The sequence below is a fragment of the Neovison vison genome, chromosome 5 (genome assembly GCF_020171115.1).
Source record: "Neovison vison isolate M4711 chromosome 5, ASM_NN_V1, whole genome shotgun sequence".
Lineage (NCBI taxonomy): Eukaryota > Metazoa > Chordata > Mammalia > Carnivora > Mustelidae > Neogale > Neogale vison.
The window spans coordinates 155,417,838-155,445,415 of NC_058095.1; the positions used below are offsets into that span (position 1 = coordinate 155,417,838).

A 27,578-nucleotide genomic window follows, 5' to 3' on the forward strand; every position below is an offset into this window, starting at 1 on the left:
CCCAGTTCCTTGAATTCTCCTCTGTCCAGGAGGATGAACGCGGATGGCTTACAGTGTTTCACTTTTGAACATTATAAGGAAATGAATGTGACAGAAATAAAGTTGGAATCTTTTGATTCCCAGGCAGTTTTATGGAAGTCTTTGTTGAGATGTCACCAGAAGGCACTTGTTCCTCCCTAACTTGGACACTGAGCATAAGTTTTGCTGAGTTTTCTTCTAGGAGGCTCGTAGGTCCAGAGGATCAACCATGATGGAAGCAGAAGGCGGCCGTTGCCGTGCACGGGTTATTGTGCTTCTCCTGGACTTCCGTGCTTACTTTTGCTCTAGCCTCTTTTTGATGAAAAACTTTAAGTCACTTCATGAGACACCATTCTTTGGAACCCTGAGAAGTTTACCAAATAGTCAAGGGGTCAGAAGCAGGAAAACCGGTATGATAGGCTATGGTGGCCTTTCCGCTCTGCGGTGTGAACCACACTGGGGTTTTTAACGAGTGTATTTTTACGTGGCTGACTTGTGGGGACGGCACAGTTGCTGGGCTGCTGCCTTTCTCTCCCCCCAGTCCCACCCCTGCTGTCTTCAGCTGTGATGCTTCTGTAACAGCCCACATGGCTAAGCTTTGCAAGACCTGTGGTTAGTGTCTTCAGTGTGGAAAAGATGCTTTTTTTAATTCAGGTCAGGTTCACATGACACAAAATTCACCATTTCATAGTGTTCAGTTACTGATGTCCGGTGCCTTCACATTGCTGTGCAGTCATTACTACTCACTGTCTAATTACAGAACAATTTTTATTGTTTTGACCCAAAAGAAACCCAGTGCCCACTTTAAGCGATCACTCTCCATTCCCTTCTCCCTTCCTCTGACAACCGCTAATGGGCTTTCTGTCTCTATGGATGTTTCAGTGCTGAGCATTATTTGTAAATGGAATCGCGCCTCATACTGCTTTTATGGCTGCCTTCTTTCGCTTAGCATGGTGTCCTCAGGGTCCATCCGTACTGTAGCACATATCAGTGCTTTATGCCTTTGCTGACTAATATTCTCCTGGAAGGATAGACCTACATTTTGTTTATCCATTCATCTGTTGATGAACATTTGGGGGTTGTTTTCAGTCTTTGGCTATTACGACAGTGCTCTGTGCATATTTAGATTTTTTTTTTTTTAAGGTTTTAATTATTTATTTGACACACAGAGATCACAAGTAGGCAGAAAGGCAGGCAGAGAGAAAGTGGTGGGGGAAGCAGGCTCCTCACTGAGCAGAGAGCCTTATGGGGTCTCAATCCCAGGACCCGAAGGCAGAGGCTTTAACCTACTGAGCCACCCAGGTGCCTCCATACTTAGATTTTTGCTTGAACATCTGTTTTCAGTTCTCTTGGGTATGTAACAAAGAGTAGATTTTTGCTGGGTTATATGGTAATTGTGTGTTTAACTTTTTGAGGAACCAAAAAGATAATATGTAAAGTACTAAGAATAGTAATAATGAAAATCTCTTTGGACCATGGACCATGATGTCAAGATACCATATTTCCTTATTCTATATTAGAAAACCCTTTCCCCCCCTCTTTAGAGCTAGGTTTAAATCTCAACCCCTCAACTAACTTGCTATAACTGTGAGCAAGTTATTTAACCTTTCTTAGCCCATTTTTCACCTAGAGTATAAAGAGAACTAATTGCTGCCTCACGGTTACAGTAAGCAGTCACTGAGGTGGTATTAACGCAGAAAGTGCTTTTTAAAACACAGCACCTGGCCTAAGTAATCCATATATTCTGTAATAATTATTTTAGGATAATCCGTGGTCACCAAAGCCTGAGTGCTATTCATTGCCACAAAGAGATACCTGTGTACTTTGGTCATACCAGAGGTGAATGACCTAAAAGGAAATACCTTAAACTTTGTTGTTTTACCTTGGCCACAGGTGTTTTGCTTCTTTACTTTTAGATTAATATATTGTCTTGTATTCTCAAAATTTGTAGCATCTCTGTTTTCAGACGTAATAGGATCTGTTGCAGAGAACTGACTTTTTTTTTTTTTTTTTAAACTTTCATTTGATCACTGGGTGCTTCATACATGAATCACTTCCTGGCTCTACTCACAGAGAAGTCAGAAGATTGCTAATGACTTGCCTTATCTCAGTGTGTAGGGATTTAATGAAACTTTTTACTGAATTAGTAGCTAAACAAAAATCATTTTTTCTAAGTCTTAAAATAGATTTTTATTTTTAAAAATTTGAATCTCCTATGAAGAGCTCATTCAGAGATTACCACTGGTAATATTTTGATAGATGCTTTTAAAAACCCATGTGCTATTTATGTACTGTTTTTAAACAGTATTATATAATAATATTGCTAGAGATATTTCGTACTTGCTATTTAGGAACAGTTTTCCAAGGCGTGAAATAGTTTTCTGCTACTTAACATTGAATATTATTACATTTTATGGATAGAACATAATTTACCCATTTTCCTAGTGGACAATCATGTTGTTTCTGGTCTTTTTACTGTTATAAACATTGCTGTGATGAGCATCTTTGTAGCAAAATCTTTGTACACATCCATGATAAAGTTTGGGCTAAATTCTTAGGTAAACATAAACTTTTTTAGATCAGAGGGTTTATATATATTTTAAAACTTTTGATCAGTTCAGCATTCAGTTCAGCATGAGTAAGTACCCATTGCTCTGTGTCGTACCCTCCCCCACCTGCAGTCTTTTTATCTCCATTCTCAGTGGCATTTGCTTTAGTTACACAGGGCACCTCTTTAATTTCTATTACTGATGTGTGTGACTCTATATGTCTTTCCCTTAAAACCTCCCATCCAGGTGAAAATCCCCTGTAGCCCTGAAGCTCTGCCAGGTGCAATGCGGACCTGGCTCTGCCTCTCCCTCGCCAGTACAGCAGACGTTACTTGCACAGCATTTCAGGGCACGCAGCCTCCCCCCGAGCCCGTATGTTTCTACAGTCTTGCTGGGTTAGCCAGACTGGTTTGGTTTGCTTGTTTGCCTGGTCCTCCCATGGAGCTTCTTTTCTCGGGCCGTGCTAGACTATTGAGGGATGATGGATAAAAATGCTTTTCTGTTTCTTCTCTGGGGTGATGGTACTGAGATGCAGTCACAAGGCTTCTTGGAAAATCCTGAGGGAGCAAGCACTTGTCAGGTACATCTGTCACTCGTAGTGGTGGCCAACTCAATGGTGCGTCCTTACGCTCACTCTCCCTCCCTGTTTGACTACCCGTGTCCTTCATGCCTGCTCCCTGCGATCACATTCCAAGTGACTGTCTGCCTCTAAACCTTTCTCTCCCTTCACTTTCCCTGGAACCCAGGCTAAGACATTTTGTGAACACAGACGGGGAGCTTCTCTTTGAGTCACAGTTTTCTCGTGTTTGAGTTTGGAGAGGGTAGGTTCTACCTCACATCATTCGTTCACCAAATACGCTGAAACACTACGAGGTGCCAGGTGCTATTCTGGGTTTGGGGATTGAGCAAAATGAACAAGAACCCTGCCTTCATAGAGTTCATATTCTGGTAAAGGAGACAGACAAATAAGCAAACAAGAATTTCAAATAGTGAAAAAATGCTATAAAGTAAATAAAACAGCATGATGTGCTCCAGAGCACTAATGTCATGAGAGAAAGCTAGTCTGAGGAGGTGCTGTTTGAAATGGGGACTGAATGATGAGGATCAGCTGGACTTGGGAGGAACATTTGGGGTAGAGGGAGTAGCAGGTGTTAAGGTCCTGAGGTGTGAGTGTCTGGAGCAAGGTAGTATGCATAAAATACTATGTATAGTACCTTGCACTTGGTAAGTGCTCAGTACGTGTTGGATAGGATTAGTAGTAAGATTTGATCGAGGAGGTAGCCTGTCATTAACTGCACAGCAGTAAGTGGCCAATTTTGCCTTATAAGTTGACAAAAATTGCTTTGTAGATTAAGCAGATAATTGTACAGAGTGTGAGTAGAGTTATGTGGTATATTTTTCTTTATTGATATGATGAAGTACATTGATTTGCTTTGCATTCCTGGTATAAACTTCACTTGGTTGTGATGTTTTATCCTTTCTCTGTGTAGCTGGATTCGGTTTGCTAACTTTTTTTTTTTTTTTAAAGAATTTTGCATTCCTGTTCCTGAGAAATATTGGTCTGTTATTTTAATGCCTTTGTCTGGTTTTGGTATCATGTAACGTTGGCTTCATAAAATGAATTAGAAGTGTTCTCTTCTTTGTGTTGGAAGCGTTTTTGTGGGATTGGTACTCTTTACCCTTTAAATACTTGGTAGAATTCTTCAGGGAAGCCATTAGGCCTAGAGTTTTCTTTGTTGGAAGACTTTTAACTGAGAAATTCAGTTTCTTCATTTCTGTAGGACTATTCAAGATATCCATTCCTTTTGAGTGAGCTTTGGTAGATTGTATCTTTCAAGGAATTTGTTTTGTCTAAGTTGTCAAATTAAGAGATTAAATGTTATTTTTAATATTCCCTTATCCTTTCAAAAATTATTTGTGATTAAAAAGTGCATACATAAAATTTACCATTTTAACCACTTTTAAGCGTACAGTCCTCTGGCATGAAGTACATTGTACAATGTTGTGCAATCTCTTCTTATCCTATGATGTCTTCTTATCCTATGATGTCTGTGGGATCTATTCTGATGTCCCCTCCTTTATTCCTGATATTGGTACTTATGTTTTCTTTTCTGATCAGTCCTTCTAGAGGTGTATCAATTTCATTGATCTCAAAGAATCAGCTTTCAGTTTTATTGGTTTTTCTCTATTATATCTTGATTTTTCTTTTTCATTTGTTTTTACCCATATGTTATTTCTTTTGATCTGCTTGCTTAGGGTTTAATTCCTTTCGTATTTTTAAAAAAAGCTTGTTGCCTACATCATCATTTGAGACCCTTCCTTCCCTTCCTTTCCTATAAAGCATTTAATGCTATAAATTTTCCTCTAAGCACTGCTTTATTTTTAGGCCACAAATTTTACTTAGTTGTACTTTCACTTTTCATTGTTAACACATATCGTAATTTCCCTTGTCACTCCCTGTTTGACCTAAATATTATTTTAGAACTGTGTTATTTAGGGACGCCTGGGTGGTTCAGTTGGTTAAGCATCTGACTTCCGCCTGGGTCTCCTGATCTAAAGGCCCTAGAATCCAGCCCTGTGTTGGGCCCTGTGCTCAGCAGGGAGTCTACTTCTCCCTCTGCCCCTCCCCGAACTCATTTTTTTTCCTCTCTCTCTTTTTCTCTGTCTCTCAAATAAACAAATACAATCTTAAGAAAAAAGGGTGTTGTTTAATTTTCAAAATTTGGGGGGATTTTTTATCCATCTTTCTGTTTTCTAGTTTAATTCTTGTATAGTCAGGGAACATACTTTGTATGATTTTAATTACTTTGTATTTATTGAGATGCATTTTATGCCCCAAAATATGATCTTTCTTGGGGAATGTTATATGTACACTTGAAAAAAAATGAAATTTGCTGATTTTGGGTGGAATGTTCTATGAAAGTCCATCACGTCAAAGTGATGGATATTTTTTTTAAGTCTTACGTGTTTTCATTGATTTCCATAACAGCATATCACAGACAGCCTGGCTTAAACAACAGAGATTTATATTCTCACAGGTCAGAAGACTAGAAGTCCAAATCAAGGTGTTGGCAAGTTTTTCCTGAGGCCTCCTTCCTTGGCATGTGGGTGGCTGTCTCCATGCGTTCATGTGGTCTTTGGTGTCTCTTCTTCTTATATGGACAGGTTGGGTTAGGTCCCTACCTTAATGACTTCACTTAGCTTTACCTGTTTAAAGCCTCCATTTCCACATGTAGTCACATTGAGGGTTGGGTGCATGAATTTGGGGGGAACACAGTTCAGTCCATAACACTGATTTTCTGTCTAGTTACATTATTGATAACTGACAGGAGTGCTGAAGTATCCAACTGTATTTGTGGATTTATTGGTTTCTCTTTTTAGTTCTGTCAGTTTTTGCTTCGTGTATTTTGAAGTTCTTTCTTAGCTTTCAAATACTGTGATTCACTGTGTGCCCCCTCCCCCTGTTTTATTATGAACATTTTCAAACATGCTTAAAGTTGAAAGAATGGTACAGTGAATATCATATACCTACCACTGAGATTCTACAGTTAACATTTTCTTTTATTTTCTGAATCACATAGCCATCCCTCTATTTATTTAATCAATTCTTTTTTCTGTTTTTTTAAGTAGGCTCCACGCCCAATGTGGAGGCTGACACAGGGCCTTATCAACTCATGACCCTGATATCAAGACCTGAGCTGAGGGGCGCCTGGGTGGCTCAGTGGGTTAAGCCGCTGCCTTCGGCTCGGGTCATGATCTCAGGGTCCTGGGATCGAGTCCCGCATCGGGCTCTCTGCTCAGCGGGGAGCCTGCTTCCTCCTCTCTCTCTCTGCCTGCCTCTCTGCCTACTTGTGATCTCTCTCTGTCAAATAAATAAATAAAATCTTTAAAAAAAAAAAAAAAAAGACCTGAGCTGAGATCAAGAGTTGGATATTCAACCCACTGAGCCAGCCAAGGGTCCCAATATATCTTACTTTTTGGTGCATTTCAAAAAATTTGTAGCTACTTTATCTCTAAACACATAAGTATATATATTATTAATGAGAATTTAATAATTGTAATTGTTTAAGTTCCTTTTTTTTTTTTGGTAAAATTTTCATTTAGTGACATTTAGAGATCATGAGTTGATCAGTAAGTCTTGCTGTCCATAGTAATGCTGTGTACTTAGCCTGTGGTGTGGGACTTCTTGGACATTTGTACTTTGTCACTTTCTGCAAAGACTTCGGAGGTCTGATTTTTGCTCATCTTAAGAAGAGGACTTAAAAAAAAAAAAGAGGACTTCATGGTAGAGTTATCCGATTTAAGTTATCAGATCTGTATTTTTAGGGGTTTGTTTAGGCCTGGATGGAATTAAAATGGTTGTATAAATAGGATCAGTTATTCATTCAGTATTATTTTATTTCTTTTTAGTCTTGATTTTTAATTGTGGTAAAATATACATAACCTAAAATCGACATTTCAGCCATTCTTAAGTGTACAGATCTGTGGCATTAAGTACATTGACACTGTCGTGCATCTTTAGAACTCTTTTCATCTTGCAAAACTGAAACCCTGTACCCATTGAACAGCTCCCTATTCCTTCCTCCCCCATCCCCTGGCCACCACCATTCTACTTCCTGCTCTATGAGTGTGACTACTTAGGTACTTCATGTAGTGGAGTCATATGGTATTTATCTTTTTCGGCCTGGCTTGTTTCACTCAGGATAATGTCTGAAAAGTGTATCTGAAATACAATCCATAGTGTAGCATGTGCCAGAGTTTCCTTCCTTTTTAAGACAGAATACGATTCCACTATGTGTGTATTACACATTTTGTTTATCAGGCCATCCATGGATGGACACTGGGGTGGCTTCCACTAGTGTTCATACCTCAGTCGCCTTCCATTACACACTTACTGAGTGCCATAATGGGCCGGATTCTGTTCTCAGCATGGGAGACTCTGTAGCTGTGAGTGTCCCAGACAGAGTTGCTGCCTTCAAGAAGCGATCCACGAAGAAACACATTTCTTGATTCTGAATTGCATTTTTTACGTTTTAGTGTTTATAAAATTGGGTGTCCTTTATAACTAATAACATCTTAGGATTTTATAAGGCAGTGTTTCTTTTTTAGTGACACCTAAAGTAATGGTGTCTCTTACAGTCATTTCGAATCATAGATTTGATGAGTTTAATTTAATAAGTCAGTTGCTGATAAGTGCTATGAAAAAAGGTAATCCAAAGTTAGTTACATGGGTGGTCACAAATAAGGTGACATTTGAGCAAAGCACATGTTCAGTTTGGTTGATTCTTTTTTTTTTTTTTTTCAGAGCAGGGCTTCCTCCCTGAAAGATGCAGTGTGCTGGTTCACGTTCTGGTGCAAACTCTGTACCTCAGTGTGGGCTGCTAGCAGTCTGCAGAGAGGGTAGAGCCCTAACAGTGGGGATAGGGATGGGGGTTGGGAGTATTTTGCAAGATGGGCCCGGATCTTGTATGCATGGGAAGGGCAAGGGGGATGGATTTTCCATCTTAGTAACTGGCAGCAGTGTTTCCAGTTTTGCTCAGAACAAAAACTTTGGAGTCATCTTTGACTTTTCCCTTTGCCCATACTTTACACCCCGTCAGCCAGCAGATCCTGCCTGCTGTGCCTCCAGAGCGCATCCCAATTCTGACCACTCTGACCAGCCCCACCTAAACCGCCGCGGGCCAGGCCATCTTCATCCCTTGCCTGGGTTATCATGATAGCCTCCTCACGGGTCCCCTTTCTTCTATACGTGCCTTCCCATAATCTCATCTCCATGTAGCAGGTGAAGTGGTTCTTGAAAACATGTCTGATTGTATTATTCCTGTCCTTAGATCCCCCCAGATCATCCTGTCACTTTTATAGGGAAGGGTAAAGTCCGTGTTTGCCTACAGGGCTCTGCTCCGTCCGCGCCCCCGCTTCTCTGACCTTCTGTCCCACCTCTCCGCCTCCTGCTGCTTTTGCTCCTCCCTGCCTCTGGCAGTCTGGCTGCTTCCTGATCATACCCAGCACGTTCCTGTCTCAGAGCCTTTGTGCTCGCTCTTTCCTCTGCCGGAAGGACAGTTCCCAGCTGTCTGCAGAGCCCATTTCTCAGGTCCCTTCGCAGGTCTTACCTATCAGAAGGGCCTTCCAGTCACCCTGTATAAAATAGTACCCCTCTTTCCCACCAGCACTGGGTTTTCCCGTAAGTCAGGGTGGGTTAGGTTATGCTGCAGTAGCAAACAGCTACAAAGTATTGTGGGCCTAAAACCACAAGATCTGTTTCTCACTGAGGGGAGCTCTCTGTTGCCAGTCCCCTGGGCGGTCTACTCCACATCGTCTTCACCTCTGGGATCTGCTTGCCCAGCTCCCTCTGTGAGCACCCGCAGAGGGAAACGCTATCCACTGCTTTTCAGCTATCTCCCTGGAAGTGACATCTGTCACACTGACTTGGCCAAAGCAAGTCATGTCATACTGAACGTCAGCTAGGGGCGGTATGAGTGGCTCAGCGATCTTATCACGGGTCTGGAAAGAGAACAGGGACTCCCTGGTGGCTAGCACAGCCACGCTTTTTATCCTGCTTAATTTTTTTTTTTTTTTAAAGATTTTATTTATTTATTTGACAGAGATCACAAGTAGGCAGAGGCAGGCAGAGAGAGATAGGAGGAAGCAGGCTTCCCTGTCGAGCAGAGAGCCCCATGCGGGGCTCGATCCCAGGACCCTGAGATCATGACCTGAGCCGAATGCAGAGGTTTTAACCCACTGAGCCACCCAGGCGCCCCAATCCTGCTTAATTTTTCTCTAGCATTTATTTCCCTCTGACGTAATACATATTTAACCTAGTCTTGTGTATTTTCTTTTCTCTCCTTTCTAGACCACAAAGGAGGGGGGTCTTTGTCCATCATTAATGCTGTACCCCAGGGGCATGGGATAATGTGTGGTCTATCAGAAGTGCTTATTTATTTTCAGGAATGATGGGGAATGACGCCAGCTAAGCATTCGCTTCTTCGCTTGGCGACGCGTAAGCCAGGCTGGGAGTGTGGAGCAGGGAGGGTGGAGGGGAGAGGGGGAGATGGTGTGAAATGAGAAGTGGGAGAAAAGCAGTAGAATTACTGGTCGGCGGGGAGCGTCACTGAGATTTGAGACCATGAACCTGCAGGAGATCTAGCAGCTCAGCTCTGTGACTTCTTCCAGTAACATCCATTTGCCTCAGGCTGGCAGGGCAGAGGCAGGAATGAACGTCGGGGCCCATTTCACAAGATGAGGTGGAAGCCCAGGTTGAAGAAGGAAATGGGATCCTCACTGCCCCTTCAGGGCGCAGCTGCCTCACCCCTGCTTCAACTTCCACCCTGTTGGAAAGATCCCGGAGCTCGCCTGTCCTGAGGAAGCCCTTCCTCCTGGCTGGTGGGGGCGATGGCAGGAACCGACTCCCCTGTTGGCATTCTTTCCTTCTTTTGCTTCTCGTACACTTTTGAGGTAGCCTCTCTTCCCTTCGTTTTACAGGTGAGCAGAACAGAAGCGTCAGGATAGAATTTAGGTTGGTCAAACTCACAGCCGCGGTGCTCTCCTGTACTTCTGAGGGGCTAGGCCACGAGGAGCCCTCTTAGTTTTTAGATTCCCTGGAGCCTTGGTTGCATCTGAGTCAGGAAGACGGTATGCAGCTACCTTACTAGTGGTTCCATGTAGATGTTTGCAAGACTTCACCAGAGAGGAAACAGTTGGTCTATTTTTATATACTTAAAACGGGTGCAATAACCACATTACCAACTGTAACTAGTGAATTCACTCCCAGGAAATTTCTTGTGAATACAGTTAAAGTGTACTTCACACGATCTGAGAATGGTGCCATTGGTGATTCTTTCCTGTGGTCTTACCTGTTGATGATCTGAACATTTCCTATGTGTGGGGATCTGCCCTGGCTCTGTGGCCGCTGTAGAGAAGAGAAGGGAGGTGATCTCCTCTCGGGCATTTTCAGCGTGATCAGGAAGACAAAAGAAGTATGAAACCCTGACTGTTCAAGTGGTACCTGGAAACCAGGGTGCAGAGTGGGTGCAAAGCCCATGGGGCTAAAATGCTTCACTGAGACTGATGGAGGGAAGTGGAAACTGAGCTGGAGCTTGGAGGCTGCGTGAGACTTAGACAAGGTTCTCCAGTGGAGAGCCGACTTGGGCCCCAGCGGTGGCCCTCGCACAAAATCTCGGCATGCCACTGCAGGCAGCATAGTTGGCACTTCTAACTGCTTTTTTAAAATTTTTTTGAAAAAATGTTAATGTGTGCGCATCTCATGCGTGCTCAGGAATGAACTCATTTTGGTAGGAAACCTAGTCCTCTGTTTCTTTAACTTTGGTGACCAGTTCTGAAAAGTATTCTGTGAAAGTTCCTGGCTGTAAACTTGGTTTGGTCTCATGAGAGCCAAAGGACCGTGAACCCCTGCCAGCAAGTTCCACTTGTTTTCCAGTGCTCTTTGATCACTTCCCTCTGCAGGTGGAGGTTTTGGAGATAGACACTAATACGAATTAAATTCTGGAGTTTGTGAACGTTGTCTTCATTCTAATCCAAAGGAAGTGAATTCTCTTGCTTTTCACCCAAGTGGTTTTTTAAATCTTAGAATCAGTCATTCTGAAAGATGTTTTCTTTTTCCCTCTAGATAAGGCACCTCTGTCTAAGGGTCTTCTGCTGGTGCCCAGTGCCCTGTCCCTTTTGCTAGCCCTCCTCCTGCCGCACTGCCAGAGGTTCTTCGTGTATGACCTCCAAGCTGTCAAGGACGACTTCCAGGTGAGCTCTGCTAATGGGCCTTTGTGAGGGGAAAGGCAGAATCTTTTCTTGGTGGGCTGTTTTTTCTTTTCTGCTGTTCTTCTTTCTTTCCTGCTCTTCGTCCCTCAAAGCCTCTAAATTTTTAAGAAATACTATTTATTTTTTAATACTCCATCAGCAAGTGAATTTTCTAGTTGTATTTATTAATATTTGCAGGAATGCTGGTTGTAATGAAGCAGTTGCAGTGTTCCCTTTTACTGGTAGGCACATCTCACATTCACTTCTTACTCACAGAAATGCAGTTTACAGCTTCAAAAGAAAAGCAGTGTTAAATCTGTTTTAATTATGATTAGTGTGCATTCTTAACGTTTTTAAAAGCAATTTTGTGCTTAGCATTTCTAAACTTTATATTCCCAATCTGAGTATTGATTAGATGATCTGAGCTCTTCCAGCGCTAACAGACTGTGACTCCATGAGTTACTTTGTAGTGGCGGTTATATCAAGTAGGAAATTTCCCTTGGGTTTTTATTTCTGGGAAGAGCAGAACTCTGTGGCTTTTGAGATTATGGGCTAATCTCTTTGAAGGTGCTGGTGCTGGGTCTTGGCTGTGAGTGGAGCTTAAAGGGATGTTCTGGCACCAGCTCTAGCATGGGGCTGTCCCCACACCACCAGGCAATTCCTGGGGACCAGCTGGGTGCTCTACAGTTCAACTAAGTCCTGACTCCGTCCACCTGGCGGCAGCATCAGATCCCGCAGGTGAAGGCTTCAGTCCCACAAGGCTGCCCGCCCCGCCCCCATGCTAGTTGCAAAGCCAAGGTCACTACCTGTGCCTCTGACCTGCAGATTAGAGATTACCATGCTCTCCTCCTCGGATATGAGATGCCAGTTGCAGGTCCAGGTTGTTCCAGGTACTTAGGACTGATCGGCTTTAAATCAGAGCGTCCCATGACCCCCTCCTTAGGTTTGATGAATTTGTTAGGGTGACTTTCAGAACTCAGAGAAACATTTTACTGCTGGATTACCTGTTTATCGTCGAAGGGTGGGATAAGGAACACAGATGAATGTCCAGATGGAAGAGGAGGACACAGAGCTTCCCTGGTCTCTCTGAGGTGCCTTGGGCTCACCAGTCTGGGAGCTCCCTGAACCCTGGCCTTCTGGATGTTAATGGAGGCTTCATGAAATCATTGGCCATTGGCAGCTGATCCTGCCTCCAGTCCCTCCCTGTTCCCTCGTAGGTAGGTCAGAGGGTGGGGCTGAAAGTTCCAACCCTCTAATCCCAAGGTTGGTTCCCCTGGCAACCAGCCCCCGCTCTTTGGTGCATCTAAAAGTCACACATTGACACACACAAAAGACACCTTCCTCGCTTTCATCAGTTAGGGAATTCAAAGGATTTTAAGAGCTCTGTACCAGAAATGAGTGAAAACCAAATCTGATTTCTTATTATAAGTTACAATATCACAGGGTGTTAGTGCAAATTGTGGTATATAACCTGCTACCTTTCCTTTGCTAAATATTCGATTAGCCTTTTTAAGCATAATATTCTACTTCTGGAACACTGATGTCTTTTCTTCATGGTGATGTAATTAATGCCTTTGCTCATATTGGCTTTATCAAGTTCCTCTGAAAGGCTTTCAGTTATTTATCCAAATTACTGCTTTCTGTCAGAATAGAATATTGCTTCCCTCTCGTTTCAGTTGCTATAATGCACTTCTGGACCCTGGCTGCACATTAGAATTTAGTTAATAAACTAAACACACACACACACACACACACACACACACGCTGATGCCAAGACCTCACCCTAGGCCAGTCAAGTTGAAAAATCTCGTGGTAGGCCTAAACACTGGTGTACTTAAAAACAAAAAAAAACCCAGGGGATTCTAGTCTGCAGCCAGCCCTGAGAACCACTGCTGTGAGGGAACAGAAGGCCCTTTGGCCCCAAGTTAGTACCTGTCTGATTTGGGGGATTGTTTCGGTTTAGCTGGCCACATAGGCGGGGTCCCCTTCTAATGTGCTGCTTTATGGGCACCTATGCTGTAAGGTGGGGACCTGCCTACATGGGGGAGTTTTCCTTTCATGTGCATGTCATTAATTTATCAAATTAGGGTATTAAAATTAAGCAGTATGATGTAAATGTAATAAATTTGCTAAGGCACAAACCTGAACAAATCCTACTCATTATTCTTTTTTAAATCCCCATTTAGATTTGGAGGTTGATATGTGGAAGAATAATTTGCCTTGATTTGAAAGATACTTTCTGCAGTAGTCTGCTTATTTATAATTTTAGGATATTTGAAAGAAGATATGGAAGCAGAAAATTTGCAGTAAGTTTTTATGTATTTTCCTTTTGCTGTTTAGGTTATGGAAAAAAGTATTTTGTTTTCTTATTTTTAAATAGTTTCATTTTACTTAGCTTAGTGTTATTATTAACAGCTATCTTCTAATTACATGATCCTCTGACTAATTTGAAGCATGCATATTAGCCAAAGAAAAATTTTCAGTTTGAGCCACTTGCATGATAAAATGATAATGATAATAGAAAATATCAGGTGTGAGTGGCTAATAAAAATTTTTATTAGGATTTTTACTTCAATAAAATTTTAATTGTTTATTGTGCTTAATGATTTGTGTGTTACTTGTTAAAAATAAATCATGCTATAAATGTCTTTTGTTTTTACCATACTTAGAAATTATGAAAATATTAATGCATTTGACCAATATGGCTTTACTCCCCTATTTTGAAAACCCTGTGCTACTGATAAAAACAAATTGAAAAAATGTACCTGAGTTCCTTTTAATTAAATAAATGTTAGTTTATTTTTTGAAGACTCCTTTCAGTAATGTTCTTCCTGTTTTATTTTTAGTCCTTTTTGCTGGGTTCCTGGGTTTTGTCGGTTTTGGTTGACTTCATTCTCGTTGAGGCCGTGTGGTATTTCTTTGGTATTGCTGCAGCCGGGAATCTGCCTTCTGGATTGTAAGTAGCTCTCAAAGGTTAGCTTAATAATGAGTTAAATTTGATTTAAGTTTTGTACATGAAAGTCAGTTAAAGAATATTTTAAACTAAATGTAGTAAAATTGACTTTTGGGGTAAAAAAAATACAATGTATACTTAATCACATTTTCATCATGTTCTTGAAACAGAATCCATATCATACTTATTCCTTTTTTCAGCTTTGAAATATTTTAGAGAATTTTTAGTGAATGTCCTCTTTTGGTCTAGAAGGTAGAATTAATTTTGTATTTTTATGATGAAATTTTGTCTCTAGTTTTATGAATTAACAAAATTTAGATTAGATTTGGAAACAATTTGTCTGAAGTTAAGCCTCTGAAGAATGATGTTTTTAAAATTGGTATCTTATAGTCAGCTTGCAACAGCCAGCCTGTGCGTGTGTGTGTGTGTGTGTGTGTGTATGATTTCGTATTGTGTTGATCTTTAAAAACAAAACAAAACATGTATTAGCTTATGAAATAACTAGTATCTGAAAGTAGTTAGCACATATAAATGACCTTAAAGCGTCTTGGAATTAAGTTCTGAGAAATAAGATACTATGAAATACAGTTATCAGATATTTAAAATTCTGTGTATAATAACTTCTGCCTTATTTTAATTTAGCAGTGTGTTTTTAGAGAACTGTTGGGAACTGAAAGTATCTTAATTCAGAGTCACTTATATAGTTAGTGATGTAATAGCCTTCACACTTATGTTGTTCATATTTACAGTGTAGCCTTTGTGGGATTTACTTAATTATAGTTGCACTCATTAATTGAGGGTTGATCATTAGCTTTTTAAAAAATGTGTGATTCTGAATGATATCTGAATGGAGACAGATAAATTTCTGTGTCATAATTGTTACGTTGTTTTTGTTGAGTTCCACTGGTTATGATTTTAATTAGATGGAGGAGTTTAAGTTGACCCTTCTGCCGTTGTGGAAAATAGTGTAGTCATCCGGAATGACTCATGTTAATTTAGAGGAGAAGTAGCATTACTGAATGATTAGTTTTCCCCAAACATTTCTCATCCAGGCTCATTCTTTTTGGTTTTCGATATGGCCTCCTGAGATATGGAAGTGTATTGAAAGACAGTATGAATGTTAATTCAGCCATCACCTGAATGAGAACATATTTCTCTTTCTTTTTCAAGTCATAAAGTATTACCAATGGCTTTTTAGAGTCCTGAAGCTTTCTCAAACATAGACTTCTTGGAACATCAATCTTTATTTCAGTAAACTCCGCATTTTGTAAATATGTCTTTCATTAGACGGTAGCAGAGCTTCAGAAATTCAAGAGAGGAAATGACTCTTTTAGTCATTGTGCTTTATAAATTGGAATATTCTTCACATAACATCTTGTTACCCTTTTTCTTTTGCCACCAATGCCAAATTTATTTGCACTCTACAATTCTTCATTTCTGTTTAGTTCTTTCTCTTTTCTTTTTTTACCTCACTATTGTTAAAACTTGTCTTATAAATGTCACCAGCAGCCAACTAATTTTTAAAGCCAATGGCTTATTTTCAGTTGTTTTATTTGACCTTTCAGTGGCTCATAAATGCTTTGGGCTCCCATTATTTCACGAACTGACCCGCTCCCTGAAGCCCCAGCACACTGCTCTCCCCTCGTGCTTTTTAATCTTGTTCACTGTGCGCAGCTCAGCCTTCCTCAGGCTCCCTCTGTGCTTCCTTGTCCTCCCATGGCTTCAGCGACAGTTAACATCTTTTGCTTCCCAGCTCTCTAGTTGCTGCCCATTTTACTCTCCTGATCTCGCTAGAGCTACGTCTCCTAGTGACTCCTAAGACTCAGAGAAAATGGATCGTGTTCTGAGCTCTCATCTCTTCTGGTCTCCTCCTCTGCTGGGCTCCCATCTCCATCAATGGCATTTCCATCCGCCTGGTCATCCAGTCTTCTTCTTTTCTCATCCTTCCTCTTCGCTCATCCTTTCTTCATCCTCCACACCAGGTCCTGTTTGTTTGAAGTCTTGTGTAAATCATTCATTCACCCCATCTTCTCTACTCCTGCTGTCAGGTCAGTCTAAACTCTAAGATGTTATTTATTTATTTGAGAGAGAGAGAGAGAGAGAGCGAGTGCGCGCTAGAGCACAAATGGGGGGAAGGGCAAAGGGAGAGGGAAAAGCAGACTCACCGCTGAGCAGGGAGCCTGACACCAGGCTCAATCCCAGGACCCCGATATCATGCTTGAGCCGAAGGCAGACGCTTGCCCGACTGAGCCCCCCAGGCGCCCCTAAACTCCGATCTTTCCCTGCCAAGGTTGTTCCAGTATTTCTCTAACTAGTCTTCCTGTCCACTTCAAAGCATCCCATGCAATGTGGTTAGAAGTTATTCTTCCAAAACGCAAGTTCAGCCGTGCCAGTCTTCCTTTTAAAATCTTTTAAATCCTCACTTCCTTCGAAGTAAAATCAACCTCATTCAAGACGGCAGCAGAGACGTCTGGAATAGTGGGAACGCAGAGGCTTTGCCGTCAGATGTGCCGGACTGGACATCGCAGCTCTCCTACTTACTCCTTGTGTAAAATCTTGAGCAAGTTACTTCTCTCAAGTTCCCTTGCTCAGCTCAGTTTATCTGATATGTGAACTGAGAGTCAGTACTCTCTCCTTCCCAGGCAGTGGAAAGAATTAAGTGAGCTCTTTCATGCAAACATTCTAGTGGTGACAACCCCAACCCCTCATACTGGTTTTCTTCTTTCCCATCAGAGCCCCCATAATCTGGCCCCAGTCCAGTGTTTCAAGTTACTCCATCGGCCATTCAGCTCTCTTAGCATGCTATGTATTTGTATTCTCATGCCTCCTTGGTTTTCTTTCTGCACCCTGTCGCCCTTGGGAGGAGTAATTGCCCTTTTATGTGCATTCCAGCAAATTTATTAAGATCCCTAGCATTTATTACATTGTCATTGTAATTATTACCTGGGCTTTCCATGCCATCTTCCTGGCTGTTTGAGGGAGAACTAGTTTCACTTTATGTGCTCATTGCCTTACATTCTGTAGTGTTGACTGGATAGCCTTGATTGCAAGTGTAGCCACATAAGACTGTAAGGTAAGGTCTTTGAACCATAGGCCTGTTCATTTCGTTTATAGTGTCCTGCATAGAAATGATATGTAGCATCTGATAGATTCTCAAGACTGTTGTTTGAAATTCAGAAAATGTGACCATTATGTTTTGAAAGTAAAGATAACACCATTAAAAGCAAGGTATATTAGGTGCTTCTAGACACCCATTCCAATTACACAACTGTCCTTAAATACCTATTATTTTTTAGTTGTTAGTATTTACGTATGGTTGTTATATTGTTTTTCAGAATCAGAACTCTCCAGAATAAGTGGAATTTTGAATTTTCACACATCTTATTAAAATGCATCTGATTATAGCTCAATAAAATTATTTTTAAATTGTGCTTTAGATTATCTATAGTTTTACTGTGAGAACCTTAACATATATTTTCACTTGTGTCAGTAAAGTTTTTTTTGGATTTTGTGCTCCCAAATTAAGTTCTTTTCACCAAGAAAAGCCATTACAGAGAACTTGCCATTTAATAGATTACCCAAGGGGCTCCTGGCTGGCTTAGTCAGTGGTGCATGCAGCTCTGGATCTCAGAGTTGTGAGTTCAAGCCCCATACTGGCTGAATTTAAAAATAAAATCTTTTAAAAATAAAAATAATGAAATAATAAAGTACATAAGAGTAGACTAAACCGTATCAAATATAAGTTATTTCCCATGTTTCAGAAATAATTATTTGTTTAAAAGGTATTTGCTAAAGTATCTTGCTCACTTGACTATTCAAACTAAAAACTTCAAGTAGTTTTCTTTTTGTGGAGAAACTGCGTCTCAGTACCACCTTGACGCCTTTATCTTCTGTAGGTCTGAGAATGTTTATGTTCTGTGAACTTGTTTGCTTTTTATTATTGAGAATTGGTGGTTGACATAACAGGAACTTGGTTTCTACTCCTGGTTCTTTTTTTTTTTTTTTTTTTTTTTTTAAAGATTTTATTTATTTATTTGAGAGAGAGAGAGACAGTGAGAGAGAGCACGAGCGAGGAGAAGGTCAGAGAGTGAAGCAGACTCCCCATGGAGCTGGGAGCCTGATGCGGGACTCGATCCCGGGACTCCAGGATCACGCCCTGAGCCGAAGGCAGTCGTCCAACCAACTGAGCCACCCAGGCGTCCCTCTACTCCTGGTTCTTCAACTGAGCAAGTTACGTAACCTCATTGGATTTTAGTTCCTTTATATGTAAAACAGACAAGTTAGACTAGAAGGTCATCTAAGAGATCTTCTAGTATTAAAACACTATTTTATGATTAGGCTCCTTCCTTTTTTTTCCCCTAAGAATGTGAATTTACCCATGTTAATTATAGAAATCCATTTCTAACTAATGCATTTATTTGATTCTTAGTCCCATTAGGAGGTGATCATGTTAAGAGTAATGAAAGTGATTTAGCAGGGAGGAAGTTATGGTAGACTAATTTCCAAAATATTTAGAATACTGTGTGCTTTACAGATTACAGTTTACTTTCTTTTCTTTTTAAATAGGGAAGTTACTTGGTTTGTTACTTCATTAGGGGAAATTAAATGGCAAGGCTGGGGGAAGAATCCAAGGTCCCTGGCTAGTGCTGTTACACTGTGATATATGGCCTAGGAAAAAAATCGTCTTCTTGTAATGTGATGTTTAGTCAATACGAAGAGCAATCTGTTTATACTGGAGAAATATATTTTACCTAACAGCAGAAACTTTGTGTCGGAGAAATGAACTTGGGTTATTGGGCAGAAATAGGGTCTGGGATTAGGTCTCTTGCATTGGTTGTAAGTAGAGTCTGGTGCACGGTAGGCTCTCGGTGTTTATTGAATGACTATAGTCTGTTTCCCACCCCCCCCCCCAAAAAAAAATTGAATTCCAAGTAGGGGAGGGCTAATGGAGATTGCCTTTGCAGGCCCCTTGAGGTGATGGCTCCTGCTAATTTTGGTTGGTGGCAAGTAACGGTGATGGGTTGAATATAGTTGTTTGTGTAGGAATCTTGGAAGTTTGGTGTTTAGAAGACAAACTATTGTGAGATTCAGACTGTCAATCCTGAGTGTAAATTAAACCAAAGGGAGCTTTGGTTTTGGCTTAATCAAATTATAATTGGTTTTGGCTTAATCAAATTATAATTTAATAATTTAAACTATTTTGAACAGTAAGTGGATTTTTTTTTTTTTTGGCCTACTGACTTGATTGACATCCGACTTACTTGCACATAGAATTAAATCCAAAAAGTTGTCAACTATGTATTTAGATAAGGCTTGATTGTGAAATACAAATTGCATATTTTTCTCTCAGTAACTCACAAATATGTTTCATACAAGTTTTGAAAATAAAAATAATGAATTCAGGGGCGCCTGGGTGGCTCAGTGGGTTAAGCCTCTGCCTTTGGCTTGGGTCATGATCTCAAGGTCCTGGGACGGAGCGCTGCATCGGGCTCTCTGCTCAGCAGGGAACCTGCTTCCTCCTCTCTCTCTGCCTGCCTCTCTGCCTGCTTGTGATTTCTGTCTGTTAAATAAATAAATAAAAATCTTTGAAAAAAATAATGAATTCATTAGAATACTTAATAATATTTAATTATGTTGTCACACAATAGATCCCACAAAAGTGTTTTTAGGTTTGGTTTTTTCAGGCGAGAAGGGACTTGGTAATATACAGAATATCCACTGACCTTAGGGTAGTTAGTAAAGTGAATATAAAGAATCTAAAGACAAAACCCTGCTTATCGTTCAAAGCATTTCACTGTTTATGTTGCTTAGTGACCGTAAACTACCTGAGCGGAAGCTTTTTCTGCGCACGCTCCGAAGGTAGTTGCGGTAGAGCATGACGCTGATGACGCGAGCCTGAAATTGTTTTGAAACAATGTAGTAGAGAATCACATCCAGACAGGTGCTGAGGTTCATGAGGAAGGTGGTGAAGGCTCCCCAGGGACTGTAACTGTTCTCCTCCCCTTCCAACATCAGGAAAGCAAAACAGATGTGGAAAGGCATGAAGCAGACGATCACTTGTACCATGAGTGTGATGATGATTCTTATAGACTTCTCCTTGACTTTGGGTTTCAGCTTAGATGTCTTCCCGTGGAGGAGACTATGAATGATGACTGAGTAGCACCCAATCATGATGAACAGGGGAATCAAGAAAAAAAATATCAGTCGAGTGAAGTTTAACATGTTAATAGCTTTTAAGTGGATGATGTCAGAAATCTTCAGGCAGGTCGGGGGTGCGGAGGCTTTGTCTGGGTCTTCGTAGAGCAGCAGAAGTGGGATGGTGGTTGTCAGGGTCATTATCCAGACTCCCACGCATGCTAGCACTGCTTTGCATGTGTTTTTAAGTTCTTTGGCATATTTTGGCTGCACAATGGCCATGTATCTGTCGGCACTAATTAAAGCAAGAAGCCATAGAGCAATGCTTGGGTAAAACACCGTGAGAGCCCCAAGAACCTGGCAGAAGTACTCTCCAAATGGCCATTCACCTTTTGCATAATAAAACATCCGAAAGGGTAAGCTTATTATAAATATTAAATCCAACAATGCTACGTTCATCATATAGATGGTCACAGTGGTTCTCTTCTTGGTGGTACAGCTAAAAACCCATAAGGCAGTGGCATTAACAAATAATCCGATTGTGAAGATACAGCTGTAGAAGACAAGGGCTGCGATCTTGTATTCTTCTGGGTGTGAGTCGTTCGGAGGGCTAGGTTGAGCTGGATTGTGAGGAGTGGTCATCTTATAGTTTGTTAGGGCAATGGCACTTAGAAACTGCAAAATAGTAAACAAAAATAGGAATAAAACCCTTTGTTGAAAAATAAATGCTGAACACTCTCATAGTTGACTTGGCATGTCAGTGGATTTTAAATGTAAGAGTATTTTATATTGTGGAGTCAACATATGTGTCTTACTATTTATTAAGAAATACATTTCCTAGGTATTGTTGCTAACATGCACTAACCTATTAAAATGGTCTGGTGAGTTATAAAGCACTGGCACGTTTATTCTTTTTTTTTTTTTTTCTCTTTGCTCACTTTCCCCCTAAATAATAACATTTTTTTAAATGATTTTTCTTGTAGTATGGAATTGGGTAGCAATTATTCTTATAGAAAACATCTTTTTATTGGGACTAATTGGGAGAAGGCCATTCTGAATTTTGAATCTTACAAAATAGTTTGCTACTTTTTTTCATCTTTATTCTATTTAAATGTTTTATAACCTGTTAGTAATATCTGAAAAATGAATTTTTACTCATTAAATATAGCTTTAGTATATAAAATGTATATTAGAAGACTAATAAAGGAACCACATAACTGGTTAATTCACAGTAATCCTCTTTTGATAATAAGAACTTTTCCTTTTGCCTACTGTATCCCCACTGCTTCTTGCATCCATTGGAATTCTCATTAAGTAAATGTTTGCCAAGTTGATGGATGAGTGAAGGAGGGACCCACAGCAGCTACTTTCTGGTTTGTCAATGAATATTTGCTTGGTTAGTTATTAAACTTATTTATTTTTAAGTGGAAACACTTTCTCATAGTATTATGTTCTTTCTCAATTACCATAGGTCTAGAAACAGCAGTGTGTTGTGCCATGGTCCACAGATTAAGAACTTGACTCTTACAACAATAGATGAGTTCTTAATGCACAGTTGAAGTGCCTAACGCTGTCTTCCAGATGGTGTTTACCAGTGTCCTAGTAGTGGATGTCAGTGGTGTGCACAGAAAGCAACACCTTGAGAAGAGGACATTGCTAGTATAGTAACTCTCATGCCCTCACTCTACCTAGATAGAGAAACTTAAGTATTACTCGTCAAATTAAATTTCAAGGAGGAATATCAAAGATAACTAGTTATTAATTAGAAATAACTCAGTAACTTTAGGTGTATGCAGAAACTAATGCCCATCACCAAAAAGACAGTGTCCATTTCTAATGGAAAGGAGTTTAGCTGTGATTATAAACATCATCGACCCTCCTCAGAGTGATTCCATCACCCATGATGCAATGTCAACAACAGTGATTTTAAAAATAACCTTGCTTACAAAGAGATGGAATCTTGTGGTATCCCCTTGAAACATGGAGGTGTAAGAAAAGTTTCCTTCAGAAATGTCACTTGGCAGAGTGGGCTGTCTCTAATTCAGCCCTGAGTCTCTCTTTAGTGAGAACTGTGGGGGTGATTAGCAGCAGTCTGGTTAGTGGCATGATGGGCTATTGATAATTTAAAATTAATTTGAGCAAAAATAAATACATAAAGTGAATCTGAGCAATTGCTGTGAACAAACACAAGATGAAAGTTTGTTTTTCCATTCCCTCCCCTTCTCCCTTTTTTCCTTCCTTCTTGGCTACAGCTGGTTTGCCAAGTATCTAGGTTAGATATGATTTTGGATTAGAATTCTATATATTAATAACCTGTATTAATTAAAATTTCCAAATATTGGTGTGACTAGAATTTTAATTCCTATCAAATGAGTAAAGTAGTACATAGAAAAATTAAATCACCTGTGTTACACATAAAATAGTTTTGGAGACTTGACCCAAATTTTCATTGAATTTTTCATTAGTAGCAGTTCTAATAAAAATGAAATTTTGTATGTTTTTTTCTCTTGATATTGTTTCTGGACTCCCTTCCCCCAAACTTATCCCTGAATTTGGCCTGTAAATTTCATAGTTACAAACACTTTTTTTTTTTTTTTAAGATTTTATTTATTTGACAAAGATCACAAGTAGGCAGAGAGGCAGGCAGAGAGAGGGGGAGCCAGGCTCCCTGTTGAGCAGAGAGCCCGATGCAGGGCTAGATCCCAGGACCCTGAGATCATGACCTGAGCCGAAGGCAGAGGCTTTAACCCACTGAGCCACCCAGGTGCCCCAAAAACACTTTCTGAGTAAATCTTTTAACCTCCATTGGGCTCAGGCTGCTTTTATGTCACTAACACTTGTATTCATTTGCTAAAGGTTGACAGAATATATGTGATGCATGTTTTAAAGGCATTTCCAGACAGGTTGTGCTGTTGTACACACAGATACATTTTTGGATAATTATTAAAGAGTGATTGGCTTTCAAGTCAGAGTTCTAAAAACTTTAGATTCAGTAACTATAGTCCTTTTTTTTTTTTAAGATTTATTTATTGGGGGGAGTGGGGAAGGGCAGAGGGAAAAAGAGAGAGAATCTCCAGCAGACTATGCATGATATGGGACTTGATCTCAAGACCCTGAGATCATGACCTGAGCTGAAATCAAGGGTCAGGTGCTTAACTGACTGAGCCAACCAGGCTCCCCATAGTCCTTTTTTTTTTTTTTTTTTGGCGGGGGGCCAGGGGAAAGCATTTAAGTACATCTTGTGAAACAGTGTAATTGAAACCAAGTGACAAAGACTCCTAAATATGCTTATGATTTATCATAGCATTTTCCTTAAGTTGAAAAAAATTACAGTTACTGTTAATGTAAAACAATGTTGTAAATAAATTTAAAATCCCATTAATAGTGCAGAAAGATGACAGCATAACCCATTTCAAGGTCCTTTGCTAGCATAGTGTCAGTAATATATTATTAAAACAAATTATTTTGAAACTTAGGAAGTATAGCACTACTTTTTTTTCTGTTACATACAAAGTTATCAGAATATTGTCCACTTTTCCCATTCTGTGCTTTTCATCCCCATCCTTACTTACAACTGGAAGTTTGTACCTCTTAAGTATAGCATTACTTGGTGATAATCTGTGATGAAATTAACTAAATGCTACTTACCTCCTGTCCATCAAATGGCTGTGTTAGAGAGGAACATATTTCTTCATATCCAGGTAGATAAAAAAGTATCTTGTGTTAAAATAGCTCTTTCTAAAAATGGTATATTTAAGAAATGTAGTATTTCTTTTGTCTGAGGTCTTCTTTTCATTTACAAAGTTGTTTCAAACGTAACACTTGGCAGAGGAGTTGGTATCCACTCGGCTGTAATTGTCGGTTTGTCTCTTTCAGGAAGTACTCTCTCAAGTAAGGCTTTTTCAACTTATGACTTTACCCTGGATGTGGTTTCTCTCACAAATGATTTGTTTATGAAGTCATGATTAGCATAAACCCCTCCTGAAAGGAGGGCATATAGTTAAGAGAATCAGACAAAAATAGGAAAATGTATTCAGGTCGTTTACTTTGATGCTGAAAGGGAGAATGAGATTTGATGTTGATTAGGATGGGATTCATAGTATAGCTTCTTCACTTTTTAAGCTGTGTGACTTGGTCTAGTTACTTAACCCCACTGAGTCTCTGTTCCTACTTAGTCTCTATACAGTTGAAGTAGAACTAATACTCATCTGGTAGGATTGTGACCCTAAATCAGAAAAATCCCATGTTCTTAACATAGTGCCTGGCACTTTGTTAACTTTGTTAACTCTGAAACAGAGTTAACCCTTCACCACAAAGTTCCTAAAATCCTAAAATACCCACTTTTATTGTTAAGATATTTCTGAGTGTTTAAAATTGGGTTTCTCGGTTATTTGCTTCTGTCTTGCATATGCATTTATGCACTTTGGTTTGCTTTTTTTTTTTTCTCCCCCAAGAGTAGTGAGTGGGAGGTGGGTGGGCAGGAGGGGCAGAAGGAGAAGGAGAAAGAATCTCTAGCAGATTCTCCCCTAAGCACAGGGCTTGATCTCGCGACCTGAGATCATGACCCAAGTGGAAATAAAGAGTCAGATTCTTAACCGCCTTGAGCCACCCAGGTACCCCCTACTTTGTTTTTTAATCCCCCAATGCATTCTATCCTTTTCTGACACATGATAATCCCTTTTGTGTAAACATCTCTGCAGATTGCTATGAAAGGACTGGAATTCTTCCGTGGAATAGTTTGCATGTTGGGAGTATTTTAACCTCGAAAGGGAAGTGAAACCAATGGGAAGGGAAGTGAGCAACCCGTCATCGCCTGCCTCATTACATTAAATTTTTTACTTTCTGTTTTCTTAAAAAAAAAAATTATCTCATTTGCTTGTATTAAAATTTTACTTATCTTTATTTTTGGTGATGCATGATTTGTCAACTTTTTAAGGGTACATGAACTTCACTATTTGCTTTTTGAATTTAAGACAGCTTGAGGGCTCATGTTCTTTTTGTCCATGTTCTTTTTTTATGGATAAAACCATAGTAAGCCTGTGACTTATAAAGTTATTTAAATTCTTGCCTTCGGGGAGTAAGTACTTTTTTTTTTAAAAGATTTTATTTATTTATTTGACAGAGATCACAAGTAGGCAGAGAGGCAGGCAGAGAGAGTGGGGGAAGCAGGCTCCCTGCTGAGCAGAGAGCCCAGTGTGGGGCTGGATCCCAGGACCCTGGGATCATGACCTGAGCTGAAGGCAGAGGGTTTAACCCACTGAGCCACCCAGGTGCCCAAGTACTTTTTTTTTTTTTTTTTTTTAATAGGCAGAGAGGCAGGCAGAAAGAGAGGGGGAAGCAGGCTTCCCGCTGAGCAGGGAGCCCAATGTGGGGCTCCATCCCAGGACCCTGAGACCATGACCTGAGCTGAAGGCAGAGGCTTTAACCCACCGAGCCACCCAGGCACCCTGGGGATTAAGTACTTTTGACTATGATAACCTGTCATCATTGTAGTAATGGGTTTTAGAAGCATTGACAGCAACCTAAGCAACTCCTTCTTGTGTGGACAGGGATGCAAAGCCCAGGAGGGCCAGTCCCTTGCTGAGGAACTCAGACCCACAGCCACGCCTCTCCCAGGTCTCCCCCTCCACCCCGGGCTGCTGGAATCAGCTTGTTACGAGGTGACCGTGTTGGCAGATTCACCAGACAGGACTCATTCCTCGCTCCTTTACATTCATCGGGTTTTACGCATGGGTTTCTGCTTCGTGTGCAGTTCCGGAGTTTGCTATTTCAGCTGGAGGAGGAGCCTATTAACTGCAGATCCAGTCTTTCCATCGCCTTAATTTCATATACCCTGTCACAAGTTGGTTTTTTTTTTTTCATTAAGTGTTGATTAATGCTCTCTTTGCTGCTAAAATCAACTGGTGCAGTGATGGCGTGTAGCTCATTAAGATCAGACTCCTTTATGGAAAACAGGGAAATTGGTTTCTTCTGACTTGCCAGTCTTGCAGAGAGACACAGACGAGCAGCTTGAGGGTAGGTCAGCTCTTGTTTCTCAACGTCTTTCCGTTTTACCCCCGTGGGACCTTCTGCATTGGCTCTTCCCTGCCTTCTGTGTGCTGTCCCACCAACGGTAACATCTCTTGGCTTGGCCAGTGGCTGTGTGTCCTGGGGTCTTAGTTCCCATGCTGCCATTTCCAGGAAACCTTCCCTGGCCTGTGGAGCCGGGTTGGTTATTCTCCCTGTAAGGTTCCTTGGCACTTGGTTCTTGTCCCCGTGGCGGCCTGTGTATTATTGTGGACTATGTCCTACCCTGTTCTCCTCCACAGATTGGCCTGTGGGGTGTGTGTGTGTGTGTGTGTGTGTGTGTGTGTAGCAAGCATTTAACAAATATTGGTGGGATGCGTGACTGAAAATGCAGGTGAAGAAGCAGAGGGTCGAGGGAGCCGCGGCTAGATTGTTGAGCCGGGTAACAGCATCAGGGATGCTCTGACCCTCCTAAGGGAGGGGACCTGCCAATCACCAGGCCAGTGTAGACACTCAGGCTCAGGGCAATGACCCTCTTCTCCTCTCCATGAGCCCTGTGGTGCTTCTCACTGTTCCCTGTGTCCCTGGTCCTCCACACCTTTATGTTGGTTGTAAAAAAGAATGACAGTGAGAAGAATTCCCCTGAACCATTTGGCAGTGAGTAAACAATGGATCAAGAAGTAAAAGCTCTTACAGTGTCTAGTTTGCTTTTTTTTTTTTTTTTAAGATTTTATTTATTTATTTGACCGGCAAAGATCACAAGTAGGCAGAGAGGCAGGCAGATGGAGAGAGAGGTGGAAGCAGGCTCCCCGCTGAGCAGAGAGCCAGATGTGGGGCTCGAGCCCAGAACCCTGGGATCATGACCTGAGCTGAAGGCAAAGGCTTTAACCCACTGAACTACCCAGGTGACCCTCCAGTTTGCTTTTTTAATACTTGAGCTTAGTGACGTTTTTTCTCAGAGTAGAACTTCTCTCATTCTGGTACTGTTCATGCCGCTGTACTTTCCTCACTTGCTTTGGAGTACAGGGAAAGAGACATTGGTTACCTTGCAGAGGAAGGACTTCACATATCCCAAGGGCTTCATTTCCCTTCGCTTTGTGAAATGATTTGCTTTCGTTCCATTCTTGAATCCTGGTTTAGAGGTCAGTGAATTTCTATTTTAGCACTTG

General features: G+C 40.8%; 2 protein-coding genes across 2 annotated transcripts in view; one reads left to right on the plus strand and one right to left on the minus strand.

Annotated features, from left to right (window-relative positions):
• The window catches only part of UBAC2 (UBA domain containing 2), a 178,117-nt gene that overhangs the window by 18,404 nt on the left and 132,135 nt on the right, over positions 1-27,578 (plus strand). Inside the window, exons 2-4 of the mRNA XM_044250026.1 lie at positions 11,191-11,318; positions 13,502-13,621; positions 14,162-14,271. Of these exons, the coding sequence (XP_044105961.1) occupies positions 11,191-11,318; positions 13,502-13,621; positions 14,162-14,271 (358 nt within the window). The remainder of the gene's footprint in view (positions 1-11,190; positions 11,319-13,501; positions 13,622-14,161; positions 14,272-27,578) is intronic.
• GPR18 (G protein-coupled receptor 18) lies at positions 19,875-24,305 on the minus strand. The gene is made up of 2 exons (XM_044250027.1): positions 24,052-24,305; positions 19,875-21,078 (listed from the first exon to the last, which is right to left on the minus strand). The coding sequence occupies exon 2, from the start codon at positions 21,043-21,045 to the stop codon at positions 20,050-20,052; it is 996 nt and encodes a 331-aa protein (XP_044105962.1). The 5' UTR covers positions 21,046-21,078; positions 24,052-24,305; the 3' UTR covers positions 19,875-20,049.